Source organism: Battus philenor, unplaced genomic scaffold, assembly GCF_028537555.1.
Source record: "Battus philenor isolate CCGP_79_NKW_IND1 unplaced genomic scaffold, ilBatPhil1.0.hap1 SCAF_1, whole genome shotgun sequence".
NCBI lineage: Eukaryota > Metazoa > Arthropoda > Insecta > Lepidoptera > Papilionidae > Battus > Battus philenor.
This window is the reverse complement of record NW_027181661.1, coordinates 4,946,252-4,963,122: the sequence shown is the minus strand read 5'-3', so window position 1 is coordinate 4,963,122 and position 16,871 is coordinate 4,946,252. Positions and strand designations below refer to the sequence as shown.

The following is a 16,871-nucleotide window of genomic DNA, read 5'->3' as shown; positions in this document are numbered from 1 at the left end:
TAGCTAGCTAATCCACTGATTTATGTTCGTTGCTTTCGTTCTACGGACCTCCTCATCCTTAATTTAATATCATAGAGAAAGCTCGAGAAAAATTATTTTTCCGGTTCGTTGAGCGGCTGTGAGCTTCTTACAAATGTATCCTTTAATATTTACCGTCTCACTTTTTATTGACACCTGACTTAATGGTCTGAGGCATTCAGACTTGATATTCCATATTTTTATGTTATAAGCATTGTATGCAATTTCGGTTCATTAATTATTTAATCCACGTAAAAATAAATACCTTTCAAAAATTAATTTACAATATATTTTAACTGTATTATTTAATGTTATTTTTTGTTCGCAAATTCATTTCTTTTTCTTTATATTTACATAATTCTGTACAAATAAATTAACAAACGAATAATGATGCCAAATATTATTGTCCAAGATCAATCATATAGCACGTATGTATAAGTAGGTCATTCTTTAAAATTTTTATCATATCCGATAAGATTATCATATGATATTTGTTATTGTCTTGTAGCTAAGGTTGCATGTTATTACATTTTTTTTGTTTGATATATTGCTTATCTGTAATTATATCTATTAAATCCTCTCACTATGATACTACAATTATATTTCATCACGAAATAATTATGGCTTTATTTTTTCCACTCAAAGAGGTTTATATTTCTTCGTCATTTCAGCCGATAGACGACCACTGCAAGTCATTGGCCTCTCCCAAAGATATCCATGGAGGTTATGTCATAATTGTCACGATTGGTACCCGGAGGATGCTGTTTCCTATGCTCTGGAAACTTGTAAACAGTGGCAATCGTATGTATTTAATGCAGTAATTGTAAATTATGTAATTTTACATCTCGGGAATCGGACCCGCGACCTACGTATGGTAATCTCATTCCTCTACTACTGGCCTACCACTGCTCAAGCTCGTGATATATAATGAATAATGTTATTTCTTTCTATTACATACTTTGTGTACAGTGCATTACAGTTTCTATTTCTTACTTGATCTCATGAAAAGAATTACAACTGAACTATTGGAGTTTATTTCCATGACTACATTTTTTTTATTTCGGAAACCATATATTTTGGATAGGGAGATGTAATACATACATACATATATATATAACCCCTTAAAGCTATCATATTGTATGGATTAAGTAACAACAGAATTAATGTTTGAAAAAACACTGGGAAAAAAGGTATTGATATGAAAGAAACGATCATTACAACATTCGTAATGTTTATTTATTTAATATATCATTAAATAATAACATGTTTCATATACATCTTTAAATATTCATCACCACCCGTCTAACGTTTTCTAAATAAATCTATAAGTTTAGAAACAAATTTTTAAAATAAATCTAATATAATTTGTGCTTATGATATTATGTTTGTTAACATTACAAATATAATCCAAGTTCTATAACACTGATGAACTTGCTTTATTTACGATACTATTATTGTTTTAGTGTCTTGAAATATGATTAATCTACGCTACTTATCGTGGAATATATATTTGTTCTAAAATTTTAATAAAATCTAAACGCGTTCAAATGTGTTAGCAGCTCGTAATGAACTAGATTATACTTGTTAGAAATAATGATATGTGATTATTTCGATTACAAATGAATGATAACATCAAATATTACAATTAACTTTTAAATATCACATAATATTCGTAAAAGTATCAATATATTTAAACAGTTTTTTTATTTTATTTAATATCTTATGTGGTCCATTTTAACACATTAATTCGAAAACGTGCCAGCTTTTATGACAACTCGAGTTAAGTTTTCGTTTATTTTTGTATTATTCACTTAATTATTCGTTTGATATAAAGACAAAATCATAAATTATTTTAAGAAAAAAACATTCATAAATTTTTACTTAATCCTATTCATGCAAAATGATAAAAATAACTCAAAATAAAACTTAAATTATGAATAAACACGAAAATCATAATCATCGCTTAATACCTATTTGTTTACCTAATAATCATTAATAAAAATGAAATACATATTTGGAATTATACTTCAGAGGCTGAAGTCAGAAATAATTGGGCTAAAATATCTATTTTGCCAGAACCATTCAAATTTGTTTTTCCATTTGGAAGACAAGTGTACAACTTTATAATTATGGTTTAATAACATTCCAATATTGCATTCTGGTGACAAAAAAGACTTGTACAAATTAAGGTTTCCACTCTAGTATTCAATAATATTGTATAGTTTCGCAAATATCACATTTGTAGAGAACGTTATAATTTCTATTTATTGAAATCTTATTTGAATAATATTGATGCACAATAAACAGACACAACGTTTATTTCTTAATATAAATGTAGATGTTAATTAAAAAAAAAACTATTTTATCCACAGCCGCGACAAATTTATGGTATTTATAGTAACATATCTGTTCGAAAAAGTATTAGAAAATATTATAAATTTATCACGTATTTATCCAGCGTAATTGACAGTGATTCGAATTATGGGAATGTTTCGGCGTCTGGTAACACTAGCTTCGTAATGTCAACTGAATGCATTCGCCGGCAAACTGGAACGCAGCACGGTTGTGTTATTCGCTGAGTATGCAGGTACGCATGAGGGCGTCCACAACGGCGTATGGATCGCAGTTAGAGGCTGGTCGCCTGTCCTCCAAGTATCCTTTCTTTTCTTCGGCGACGGCTCGCGGTATTCTAATGCTGCTACCGCGGTTTGCGACACCTTGGAATTCACGATACATTTATTACATTGAAAGATGTTGAAGAGTAAAGAAAACGCATTTGCTTATAACAATCACAACCCGTCAGGCTTAAGTTTGTCAATAATAAAACAGTTGACATTTTTTTGTATCAAAATATTAACGAAGTTTTAAAACTCTTGACAATTTTTAATTAATTAGTCTACTGAGAGATTTTATATTTCACCTAATGGTAAATATATTTCACCTGTATCTTCATTGACTATAAACACAATGTTGATATGGATGCCCCAGGTTAAGATAACTGTTTTGTTACCAATCATTGGATTTCTGATGTCTGTCGTCTGTATCATACTTGCTTCGTTTTCATATTTTAATTCTTGTTCATTTTACTCTACGGTTTTGTTCGTTTTGTACGGTTTTGTTGTTACGGCTTTGTTCATTTTTTCCAGAGCTTTTCTTACACGTTACTAAAAATTAATAGAATAAAAATCGACTTCTCAAATTTTGATTTTTTTTTCTTGATCCTTGTATCTGTAATTTCGTAGCGATGCGAAGAAGGCTATGATGTTCTTTGAATTTCAATTATTTGTTATCGTTATTAATTAAATGTTCATTTTCTCTTCAACATCCTCTCCATAAAATAATATTTATTTAGACGTCAAATATCAATTGCACAACAGCACAGGAAAAGACCGAGCATAGACTCTTGTTTCTAAATTGGATTATTGTCTAGTATCTGAAGATTTTTATAAAAGATGAATTCTATTTATATATTGAAAAACCGATGAATTGTTTTCTAATCCAATTTTACATGAAACACCTTTTCATTTTCTCCTTATTGTTTGAACTCGGAAGTAAAATTAAATGGATTTTCTATTTATTTCATTTCAACATGCTTAGAAATCCGTAGACTGCGGTGGGGATTTCAGTGGATATTTTTAAACTTACTAGATTGTAGTTTCACGCTTCGAGAAATTTAAAAGGCTCTCTTTCACCGACAAATTGAAGACGTGAAATATTTTTCTTTTTATCTCTCAAGTAGTCTTTTCATATATCGCGACGTTGTTTTATTTGTCACTTTTCCAACCTAAACTAACCACTTTTCTTGTGTATAATTTTACCCCAACATTGAAATACAGATGTAAAGAAAAAAAAAGTAAAATGTTACAGTGACTGAAAACATGCATGAATTTATTAATAAGGTTTGGGTCTGTTAAGAAATTAGTCTAACGGGTTGTAAAATCAAAACCAAAACAAAAAATCAATATACTAAGAGAATAACAAATATAAATGTATAATTATGACATAAATATAAAATTTGTTATATCAAAAAAATGACTTTAAAAAATATTTGATAGCAAACCTACCTGATGGTTAATATATTCACTAGGGAACAATATTTTCGTTTCCTTTCGTTTTATCAATCATCTTGACATTCGCTTCAAGTTAAATTTTTATCATGAAACCGGTTCCGTTATTTCATTCCTTCTTTTTTTTTAAAAAAAAAGTATGTAATAGTAATTTAAAAAAAACTCACCGGCACTGAAATCATTAATACTGGCGGTTTCGTGAAGGCCGGTAAGACGACGCTCGTTGTCTTTGCCCCCGCGCGGGTCATACACCTTGATGTGTTTCATGTGAACCTTTGACAATTTGTCTATGGCTTTCTCGATCTCACTGTAACCATTTTATTTGATATAATAAATAGTAATAGTATTTTACGTAACATGAAACATAACACAGAACATGACTGATACAGAGGATGACGTCTATCAACAAGTTAGACGGACGACTTTTTTAAGGTTCGCTGAGGATGCTACATGCAGGCTGTACTCAACCGGTTTTTTTTTTGTAAATTTATGAGTGATACCAATATCTAGCAGTAGACACCCTACCATTTAAATGATGAATAAAGAATGTTTTACCAAGGATTTAATCATAATCTAAGGAAAAAAAAACGAAATTTTTACGCATTTAAAAATGTCGATTTAATGCGTCGCATGCATACGTATGTTGGTTAAAACTCGTCACACAGGGTATCTTTATCCTCAATAAACATTTGACCTCACTGAACAACTTACGCAATATATGTTGTTAATACAACGAAAGCCTGATTTTTATCGAACTTTAAAAACTTGAAAAAGATAAGTAACTGTAATAAACAACATAAGAATAAACATAAATTGTTATAATTCTTAATCCGGTACATTTGTGGATTTAAAAGGAGGAATAGTAACTAAGACTAAGCTAGCACGAACCTATATAGCCGGCTTAAGTTATATGGGTGAGCCAAGGAGGCCGCTACAGTGGAATCGATGGCCCACAACGAGAGTGAGCAAGAAGGATGGAAGCAGTGTTGGGAGCATCAGATTCTACTGTATTGTATGCTATAACGCTTAACCACTATTCATGTGCTAGTAACATAAAAACTATAGTAATGTATGTGTAAAAATAAAAATACTCACATAATTCCGTTCTCCTCTCTCATTTTCTTGGTGGAGAAGTTGGTGTGTGCGCCAGATCCATTCCAGTCCTGGACCGGCTTGGGATCGAAAGTGACGATGACACCGTACTCTTCGGCCAACCGATGCAGGATGTAACGAGCCATCCAGAGATCATCGCCAGCAGTCACACCGACAGATGGTCCAACTTGGAACTCCCATTGCGAGGGCATTACTTCCGCGTTGGTGCCCGATATTGGAACACCGGCGTAGAGGCAACATCTGCAAAAATAGTCCATTTTAGCGTGTATGTATCAAGCGATGTATGCGAAAATTGTAATGATACTTTGAAAATCTGACGGCGATCAAAACTAAAAAAGGCGTGTGAAGATTTGATCAAACAAAAATATTGTTTGTTATAAAAGATCATAACAAAAATATTGTTACATTATTACATGAAAACATGTTTATGTAGATAATATTCGATTTTTAAATTCCGAATAACAATCAGATTGATAAAAAATATAATCACTCCGTGAATAAAGTGATCAATACGTGTTATTTCTATATTTGTTCTACGAGAATTATTAGAAAACAATAATAGTTAATCGATTTAACTCAATAACCGCTATCGGTGGAGCTCAAACTTCATTATTTAAAAGTTCCAAATATACAATTCTATATTTTCCTTTGTTCAATATAATAAATAATTGCTACGTTGTTCTTTTATTAACTTAGTCCATCCATTAGGCGTTCGTTTGATAAGTTTTTAATAATCATCCTTATCTGTGGTTACTATCATAAATAAATATATAGCTCAAAGAAGTCCAAAGATCCTACTTTAATTGCTTTAGCTTAATAACTACTATATACTAAATTTTATGTCAAAAATAATGATTAGTTATGATTTTATTAAGAACAAGTTATACAGATTCCGATTTCGTATTGTTAAAGTTATTGCAAACAAAATGAATATGAATGCCAAATATACTGTTATTCTGACGTCAAATATTTAAAAGGTTTGTATGACAAAAGAAAAGCGTTGTTTCTACTATTCCCTCGCAATCTTACTTCATTGACTTATCGAAAACGTGAAAGAAAAAATAATCGAATTGGTCCACCCGGTCCCGGGGCTTGTGAGCAACACAAAGAGATATTCATTCGTTTTCAAATAATAGAAAATAAGGAAAAAAAAAATTCATTTCTTTAAACGAATGGACAATATAGGTTTTGTCGTCGGCTATTGGGTTTTAATATGTATGTAGACATTTAAAAATTAACTTACTTGTAGTGAGCCTCCACTAAATCTCTAGCGAAGACTTTGTTGGCGCCAACGCCGCAGTAATATGGTCCCTGTGGTGGTGGGAAACCGCCTGGGGGCCAGCCGAACGGTCTCAGGTCCGAATCTAACAGAATGTACTCCTGTTCAATTCCGAACCAGGGCTCGTCGTCTTTGCATTTTTCATAAGCTTCCTGGCATTTCACACGGTGATTGCTTTCTGGAATATACACGTTTTTAAATAATTTAATAATAGTCTAACACAACAACTGTTTCCTTCACGAATCCAAAATTCCTATATCAGTAAAACCGGAAAGTTTGACAGTAGCGAATGTGAATACGAACAGATATAAAAAATACTCTTTACATGTGCAACTTCATTTCATTTCATTTAATTATTTATCCGTAGAACTGACTAAACAGCAATACATACTACATATATTATAAACGTAGTGATAGTCTTTTAGTTATGATCTATTACTTATTTTCGCGGGAACTATTTTTACATCACCATTATAAATAAGCTCAAGGCAACGAGGCATGGTGATAATTATAAAAAAATGCAATATATGTAATAAGATTAGCACTATAAGCAAAGACGATTTGTGTTGCTTGTGATGTATTTGAAGTTATGCTGCTAGCCGATCTAGGCTTTGAAGAAAGACGATCGATTAGCAACTCCTTCATAGATTGTATACGAACAGGCGATCCCGTTAAAGTCGTCCGAAGACGTTGGATGCAAGCAGATTCCAACTGGCCGCATAGTAAATCAATGGTGGAGGCCTATATCGAGTAGGCAGTCCTACGGCTGAAATAACGTTGATGATGGCATTCATAATAAAAACGAATAAAAAAGTTGTTATAACTACCAAACTAAAGACGTTTTTCAAAGTGATTTTTGTGACGACAAAACTTATCAGTCTTTGTTGGAGGCATTTAAAGGATTAGAATGTATTTTAAAGTTCACAGGAGAAAGCAAATTTAATTTTATTCGTACAAATTGTTTTCTTCTAGTATTTTTCTCAGGACATACAAAAATATTACTATAAAGAGGAAAATGATATAATTTCATAATTATAAAACAAGTAAAAAGAGTATATATTTATTTTCTCTATTTAATTTATCTGAATACTTTTTTTTTTAAATCGCTATTAGTAACAACTTACCTGTGGGTTCCATGTTGTATTTATATGTGTCGCACATGACCAGAAGGTGATTGCCACGCCTGAAGGGATCCTTGTAGAGGGCGCGGGGAACGAGGTACGTGTCGGAGTTGTGTCCGTCTGCTTGCCCCGTCGAGCTACCGTCGAAGTTCCACACTGGAAGATCTGCACAAAATCAAACATTATATAAAATTTTCTTTACACTTTTGCAAGACTATATCATGATCATACATGATTGTTAGTGATTGCTACAAAAGATAAAGATAATCCTAACGCGTGTTTATGAGTTTTGTTTAAAATATATGGAGATTTTTTCGCTATCTTCCTTCCAATTTTTCAATATATTCTCTCTATACGAATTTCCTTTGTGCGTGGTTTCATTTATATTTATATTGATTCCCGCTATCATCTCGTCCCAAAAACGTTCATTTACTTTTCAAGAGTGACCAAAACATTTTACTTGCGTTATAAAGTTTCTAACACATATGTATATTGGTAATAAACATCATTACTAGGCACAGTCGCCTAAATTATGCGTGAGCAACCCAATTTAATTGCACGAATATATACATATGTATTACTTATTATACTTATTTGCATACGTTGATGGTACAAGTTGCATAATAAGAATTAATCTATAATATACGGTCATGCTTATAGAATATTTTAAAATAAATAATAAACCTTATAACACATTGTACACCACTTATGATTAACTTGAGTGTGTACTCTTTGTTTAAATATCAATCTATTTATAGATATATCAGAGATTTCCATTGATTGCATTGACTCATCACGATATCTCTGGAACTACAAGATGTAGATACATGAAATTTAGAACGAATATTTATTTCATCAAGTAAAAATTAGCTAAGAACGAACTTTACGAGATTTCAGACTCAAAGAGGATTGAAGGACCACACATTGAGGTCGCGAAGCGAGCGAAGGACAACTAGTGTTTGTATAAAGATTAAAATGCACTCTACTGTTACTTAAGATACAGCTGTGTACAAAGTAATATATTTAAATTATAAACTTGTTATTTTAAATACCTCTATTTGACCATATCTAATAAACATACGTGACTATGTGACGGACACAAATCGGGAATAAAAATACAGTTAGTCTACTGGCAACACTTCTACGATTGCTGGATTCAATATTAGCGAAACCTTTGAAGTTCTCATCAAAACTGTCCCTGTTCTGTCTCTCGTCGCAGATCACGGGAGTGTTGGGCGCATCCCGCAGGAAAAAGTGTGGCGGCGTGTATTCGTCTTTGTACGACCTTTTCACTTTTTCGAAAGCTGATAATTCGTATTGTGCGTACATATCTTCGATAATTCTTGTTAGTTTATCTACAAATTATATTGCTTATAAATACAAACTGATTGACCTTTTTTAACTCGAATTCGTCAATCACGGTCGTCAAAGACCGTGATTGACATACGCAAGTCTAACATGACTTTCCTGATAGCGTACGATCTATACTATATAATACCAGGGGCCTCACGGTTCTCGAGTTGAGAACACAAACCGACAAGCGCAGTGCAGGACGTTCACCCATGAGGTGGACAAACGGGCTTGCTATGGTGGTCGGAAGACGTTAAACGCAGGTTGCCTCCTACCGGTCTATTGGAAATTAAGGGAGAGTCCTATGTCCAGCTATCGACGTTTTAGAGTTCAAATTATTATACGTATTACATAGGAAAAACATTATGGGAATGAATTGCTCTAACTACTAGTATTAAGGGCATTTGAAAGAGCAAAAAGAAACGAAACTTGTTATAGGCTCCGCTATGGTTAGAACACGTTAGTCATCTTCGTGTTGTTTTTTTAAGTTGAAAGATATTATTATAGTTGAATGTACAAGCATTCTTCCCATTACGTATACAACTGATCGCTATAAATAATCCAAATACGGAAAATAAAATTTATGAAAGAAATTTATAAGATACGTTTGGACTAAAATTTTAAAAGTTATGCAATATTATTGTAATACATTGTCTTAACAAGGTGAAAGTATCTTGTAACCGTAAAAAATACAAAACTGATGATCCACCATGAATTTTTCATAATCTTATTTATAATTATAAATCGTATTAAATGCGCTACGACGAAAAAGAGAGCCTAAAATTACAAATTGTAATATGGGATTAGTTTTATCAACGATTAAACCGGTTAAACCTGGGTGAGATCAAAGTGTGAAATGTGATTTTATGCTATCATAACTGCGTAGTAATTGCGATACAAAAACCTTATTACTGATAACAGGCGATCATGAAACTTCGATAGCCTTTGTAAGATGACAAAGTAGTGTTAGCAATCTTTATTAATGATCATGATGCAATTTAAACCATAATATAAATATAACATAAATATATAACCAAACGATATAAATGTATAAACCATAGTCTTTGATCCCTGTTTAGTAATGTCTTTATTTTTATTTGTTTTTTCATTGTTTGACTATAAATCATTATATGTTTTCAGTGAGATAGTTAAGGTAACAACTGTAATTATTCTTATATTTTTAAGCTTCTGAGTTTGTACTTTGTTACTGCCTTTTGTTACTATCTCCAATAAAGTAAATAAAGAAAAATCTTTGGAATGACATTTATAAAGTTTTAAATTTAATCAACATCAGGTATTGTTATTGTTAATTATTCCAGGTTTGCGATATCAGTTGTTTCCCAGTGAAATAACACGCGTAATAGATTTTTATTGCTTGTTTATTATTTTACTGCGTATATAATGCGACACTTGATATAATGCGAAAATTCTTAGAACCTGTGACGAATCGTAGTTTATTTATCGAAACTCTTGTTTTGAGATCATGTTTGAATGTTTAGCATTCTACACGATCGCGGTGGAAGCAGTTCTTTATGAAACAACTCTTGCCACTTAAACGTTATCTTTAAAGTCCGCAGCAACATGAATTCCATCTCTATTAGAAATTAAAACCAGGCGTGTTTAAAGCCGTTCCGATAAGAAGAACATAGGGCTGGCGGAATAATCACATAAAGTATACAGGATTATTGGTTAAAAATGTAAAAGCTATAAATGGAAGAATGTACTGTTTATTTTAATTAGTAAGATATAACATTTTCAAAAGTTATATTAAACATATGATTTTTTTAATTTTCCTACAGACTTGTTGAGAGTTATTGCCCTGTAAAATTCCAATAGAAAAAATAAACTAATTTAACATATGAGTGACCACTTTACGTAAAGGTATAGGTATAAAAGCTTTTTAGCTTTTCACTTACAATTGAGCTATACAACCGTTCAAAATGTTTACATAAATCATCCTGTATGTAGCAAAAAAAAATCTATTTAATTAATTAAAATTAATAAAAACGTTGCTTATTGGGTATATAGTAGCAATAATATTTATCTGTTTTGTACCATTCTTAAAATTTCAGTAAAACATTTTACGGTTGAAAACCCTAAGAGCGCTTGTGAAAGTTTCATATCAAAACATTATAATTTTAATACCGTACACCTTTTGACAAATGTCCGATATCAGTGACTCGAAAATTGATGGAGGTTGTATTCACGCCTACAGTGATATGGGACATGAATCAGTGTAAATTATGTATTTCCATAAAATGTGGAAATTAGATAAAAAAAGTAATGCTATTGTATACCATTTCGTTTTAGAAACAAATTAATGCTGTACAGTCATCGCGTTAGCCTTTAGAATTAGACACTAATAGTTTTGATTAAATGTTCTAATGTATGGAACTGATGACTTGAGGCACTAAAACGTAACCACGCACTTCTGGCCCTATTCGAAAGACAGAGGCTCACTATGGGAGTGTTGTATACGAGATTTATCTAAGACATCTGAAGTAATAGCATTTGCATTAACGGACGGTGTAGGGCGTCAACTTACAAGCTTGCTTATCAGAGACTTTTGCATACGTTTTTTAAGGAATTGGAAGCCCGCCGAATGCTTCCATCGTTTAAATAAACTATTCACAAGTTCAGGCGCAAAAGCTTTTAATAAGAACCTTAGTTTTAATCTGGCACTTGATATATAAAAGATTATGTATCAAGAATGCTCAAGAGGGCCAAACCCCGACTTGATCGATTGCTATAAAATATTCACATATCAGAATTGGCCGAATGCCTAGTCCCTAAACATATTACGTGAAAATCATCTAATATTCTAGATGTTAGTCGAAAGCTTGTTTATTTTAAGAACTCGTAAAATATCAAAAGACATATTCGTTCACTTCCCGGAACGGTGTCCGTGAAATGTATCTTGTTTACCAACCGCAAAGTAGGTAACCGAAGGCCGCAAAACTTACGTGGTGGACGTTAATTGAAGTAGTTAATGCGGATATATTAAAACGTTTAATGAGCGTGTCATGTTCCATACAGCCAACCTTGGGTTCAGTTTGCCCATTGCCTTATTATAGGTACTCGTTAAACGTTATTTCCAGCTTTTGTTTTCACATAAAGGACCGTAATTAGTTTTTATTGCAAACAATACTTCAAATTTTTTTTATTTTCGTTCCGATGGTCATCCCATGTTATTATTTTAATAAGCACTTATTAGATAATAACCGTTATGAATAAAATTCAATTCACTCACGAGTTGATTGTTTTTATACGAAGCCTTTTGTGTTTACCATATTCCGTAAACCTGCTGGTTGGACAACAATAGCCCGCGATATTAAAAAAAAAAACAATATTTCTACCTTAGAACTGTGATTTGGTTTCGCTATCTATTACCAGCGTTAGCAATACCTATCATTATATGTAATTACTATTAATACGTGATAATTAAATGTGTAATTACGTTAATACTTTAAAATAGTTTTTTTTTTCATTTATGTGATTTTATCTGTTGACTTAACTGTTTGTTATTTCAAATGAGAAACATTCACAGTTCGGAATACAAACCAATCTTTATGAATCAATTAATATCATAAGAAAATAAAACTTATGTAATTCCTTAAACATAGTGAACCCAATATGCATTATTAAATTTGAATATCTAAAGTTAAAACTATAATTATTATAACAATTTTATATTTAGAGATTCAGTGAATATTTTAATTCTATTCCGTTACTATAAGAATTAAATCTATAAAGAGAATAATATTGGCCCACATTTGTACGACAAAATGGCAATCAAAAACAATTTTTATTCCCTAACTAGCTACCAGGTCGGGAAACCTCTATTTTAGCTTGAGACTAATAATATAATAGTTCCTAAAATATATCCAGTTGTTGACTTTAAGATAAGTTGTAGATTGTATGACGATTCAGCTATTTTGTTACCCGTCTATTAAAATGGATATGAATATCCTTGTTACCCGTCGTTCTTGTAACGTTAGTTGACATTTTTCCTATTTGACGTCACCATTATTGACACTTATAATTGTAATTAATATATTATTCTTTTTGTAACTTTATTATTATTTTTATCGACTTTCGGATGTCTTAAGAACTAGAGTGTGAAGTGACCATACACCTCTCTGTATTTTACTTCATATTAAACATTGCAATGCAGGTCACCGTTTCTTGATCAAAACGATTCAACAAAGTAATAACTTTTTTAATCTAACGACAATTTTAATACAATGAAGTAAACACGTGTTTAAATCATCCTTAATCGTAGGAATGATTAGAGAATGATAGTTTAGTGTCATGGATATATACATTTTGTGAAATTAAAAAAATCTATCTGTATATAAATGAAACATTTCCGTTTATGCACAGACTAATCTTGATATCTCTGAAACCATATGGCTTAAAACGTGAAATTTATATAAATAGTCTAGTGGTACCCAGTGAAAGTCCGCTAAGAATAGCACCTAAATACCACCCATAAGGAATTGAAGGGCGAGTCATAATAAAAGTTTATTTTCACACTATAGCTCCTATAGGTATAAAATTTAACCAGAAAGAAAAAAAAAGTGGGCGGATAATCTAATAATTTTATGTCTAACAATATATTTACCATAAATATAATTGTATTTTGTGTACAATTGTGGGAAAAGTGTGTCAAAAAATACTTGAAAAAAAAATAGGTATGCTTACCCTTAGGCTGTTTAGGAATGAAGCTGAGAGTGCGGTCTTTGCATCTCATGTGTTCGCCGGTGCCGTCAATCCACACGTAGGTCGCGAGGACCTTGTCTCCGGGAAGTGGGAGATCATTATACCTTCCCAGCAGGGTTTTTGAGAGCACTGCATTCGGCGAATTGGTCAACACGGGCCCCGAAAGGATTTTGGGGTTATCTGTCAAATAATAAATAAATATCAATTGATATAGATGTCAAGCTAAAATGTGATTATACTAAGTACTTAATTATAACGCTACTATATAAAAAAAACTATATATAAGATTACATTCAGAAATATAACTATGAATAATATACAGGTGATTGGATATAGGTGTAAAAACTTTAAAGGGGTGAATGTGTAGTATATATATATATCTATGAATGTTCAGGCACACCCTGTTCAAAATTCATGGTCTCGAAAACTTTACGTAATCATATATAATGTCCTGATAATACAGTAAGAACAAGCATTTATTACTACATATTAAAATAAATTATTAATCTGCCAGATTTAATTGACCTTCCGCATGTCAATAGAAAATCTTGTTAAGGCTCTCTTGCAAGAAGTCATCTAAACACTGCGGTCTTTACAATAGATATAACAAAATTAGCCATAGTATATAATATCATGCATTTGTTTCCATATGAAAATAATTTCATATTAAAATTACAAAATTACAAAAATTACTCCACGTCCTGAATTTTTCGGCGGAAAATGTATAACTTATCAGGATAGAGTGAATAAGCGTGTTGTAGTTACGAACTATCATAAGAGTACGAAATCCTAGACGTAACAAAAATTACCTTTACCAACAAAAAACCATGAAACATCGATCTAATAACGTAGTGTCTGGTCGTTAAGCTTACAATAACTTGCGGCTTTCAAGCATTAGCGCCTGTATTAAGAGACTCTTCCATAAGTAAAACTAAATATTAACCTATTTCCTAGAAATCGGGTAATGAAAGTTTCAATATGTAAACAATTTTTTAGACAATCGCTTACATTTGAGTGTAGTAATGACTAAGTATATGGTTTAAGATAATATCACTCTCAAAATCAGGCTATTGTATAAATTTTGTCTGTAGATACAGAAGCGTTATTCATGATAAAATTAATAAACAATAAATTCAAACAACAAGTAAAGGTTTGTAGTTATAGCTATTAAAAACATATTGTTACAAACTGTTTTTAATTAATTTCATGTGGGTTAGCCACATGTTTAACTAGCCGGCTTTGGTATGACGTTGATTTACCAACATTTCACAACCTAACAATTCTGAAAGTTTCATATTTCTAGCTTTAAAATCTTAGAATGTAATTATTCCGTGATTATGTTTAGTGCACGCGTGTCCATGTGAGGGTGTGTCTGAAACAGTAGTGTGTAAGCTTTCTGTGTTCCGGTTTATGCTCTAGTCACTTTCCGCATAAAAAAAACGCCTCGATGCACTATTAACATGACCGTGAAAGCAAGGTACGGCAGTAACGGTAATGTTTATTTACAGTATAGATGTGGATTGGTATTTTCCTATGATGTTTAGCAATAAATTATGCGATTTGTCGAGCGACAGAAATAGCTGCGGCTAGAAATGCACGAGTTGGCGCGACTAGCGCACGTGAAGAGTAGAATGAACAGCAACACGAGCAGTGAATTGATTATTTTGTATCGACTCACCAATCACCCATACATTGAAGATAAACGTCAAAAAATATTAATGCATTTAATTACATTATACGAGAATCATTTAATTTACGTAGAAATTTACAACTTTATGCGTTTAAATTACTCAATATTAAATATTGTTAAGTTCAGGAGTGGATACTAAGAATTGGCAGTGATAAAGTCAGGAGACGCTGGATGCAAATTGCCTGCAACTGGTCTTATTGAAAAATCTATATGGGAAGCCTATGTCCAGAAGTAAAATCCTACGGGTGAAATGATGTTTATATGTATAGTGATAGATTTTTATAAATTCAAGACAAATATACGTTTATCAATAAAGCAAACCTTTTCTACGATCAATTATAGGTGCCGTCATTGGCTTTATTACTCATGTACATATTTTAAAACGACAACTAAATCCGTCGCAAATATTTCATGTTGCAATTAACAAATATAAATATTGCGTTCATATCATACAATGATTCATGTTAACATTAAATGAGGATTTCGATTGGCATTGAAATCGAACCACATTGCAATTTTGTCATTTTGAATTTACCGCATTGACAATGTCATTGACACAATGACATTAGGTTTTGTTTATGTTTTTTTAGTTCAATGACGTGACATTTGATTTTTAAATTGTAGCCTTGCCTGTGTTTGATCCTTGACAATAAATTAAATGGCAATAATAATAAAAATGTCTTTTTTATTTCGCACATTTAGTAAATTAAAAAATAATGTATGGCGTTCATTAATATTAATTTCTTTTATTTAAAAAAAATTAAACATGAATGAAGTATCTTCGGTGTTCTTTATAAGATAGAAAAATTAATTATCAAAACATAGTGAGGCATTTTAAAGTTACCTTAACTTAATTGTAAAAAAACTGTGTAGATAGAAAAGGAAATATTAAACTTTATAAACTCACCCTCAACTTTTCCAAGACCGGAGTCAGACATTTTTCACAAATGTAAACTTGAGATCCTGCAACAAGCAAAAAAATAAATTTAGTTAATTTAATACGTTCTATAGTTAATGTTAACATATTAGGCACTCTTATATCTAAAAATTGTAAAATAATATATCGATACCATTTCTATGTTACAAAAGAGAGCTCTCTATAATATAAGACCTAGAGTATCTTAGAGAAAACTTAAATTAAAGAATTATAGATGATATAAGAATGATATAATTAGTCTAGTTTATAAGCATAAGAGTATCAATAAGTTTTTAAAAATAATATAGTATATATTAGGTTAGCTCTAGAATTTAAAATAAACGCTATTTAAAATTAAAGTTTTTTAAAATTAGTCGACTATTTTGTGGGCAACTGTGAAAGGTTTTAAGAGTACAATACACACCCAAGTAATGTCTTTTAATTATCATGTCATAAATTAAAGAAGCATTCTATAGTTCGAGGATTTTTAAGTGATAATAAATCTTTTAAATGAATTTCTCTTTTACTTTATTAAAGATATTGTAAAAGTGACCATAAAAAACCCGCCTCAGTTTTTTTGCGAGCTTATCTCAGA

The 16,871-nt window shown here is 31.4% G+C and overlaps 1 protein-coding gene across 2 annotated transcripts in view; it reads right to left on the bottom strand.

Annotated features, from left to right (window-relative positions):
* Positions 1 to 16,871, bottom strand: part of LOC137921735 (glutamine synthetase 2 cytoplasmic-like) — a 36,638-nt gene that overhangs the window by 2,523 nt on the left and 17,244 nt on the right. Inside the window, exons 2-8 of one of the 2 annotated variants that reach the window (XM_068764553.1) lie at positions 16,268 to 16,323; positions 13,653 to 13,850; positions 7,602 to 7,763; positions 6,442 to 6,655; positions 5,181 to 5,438; positions 4,253 to 4,392; positions 1,233 to 2,735 (exon numbers count right to left, since the gene is read on the bottom strand). In XM_068764553.1, the coding sequence (XP_068620654.1) occupies positions 2,587 to 2,735; positions 4,253 to 4,392; positions 5,181 to 5,438; positions 6,442 to 6,655; positions 7,602 to 7,763; positions 13,653 to 13,850; positions 16,268 to 16,298 (1,152 nt within the window). In that variant the 5' untranslated portion in view covers positions 16,299 to 16,323 and the 3' untranslated portion in view covers positions 1,233 to 2,586. Of the gene's footprint in view, positions 1 to 1,232; positions 2,736 to 4,252; positions 4,393 to 5,180; positions 5,439 to 6,441; positions 6,656 to 7,601; positions 7,764 to 13,652; positions 13,851 to 16,267; positions 16,324 to 16,871 lie in introns of those variants that run through there. The other variant, XM_068764561.1, reaches the window with a different exon arrangement.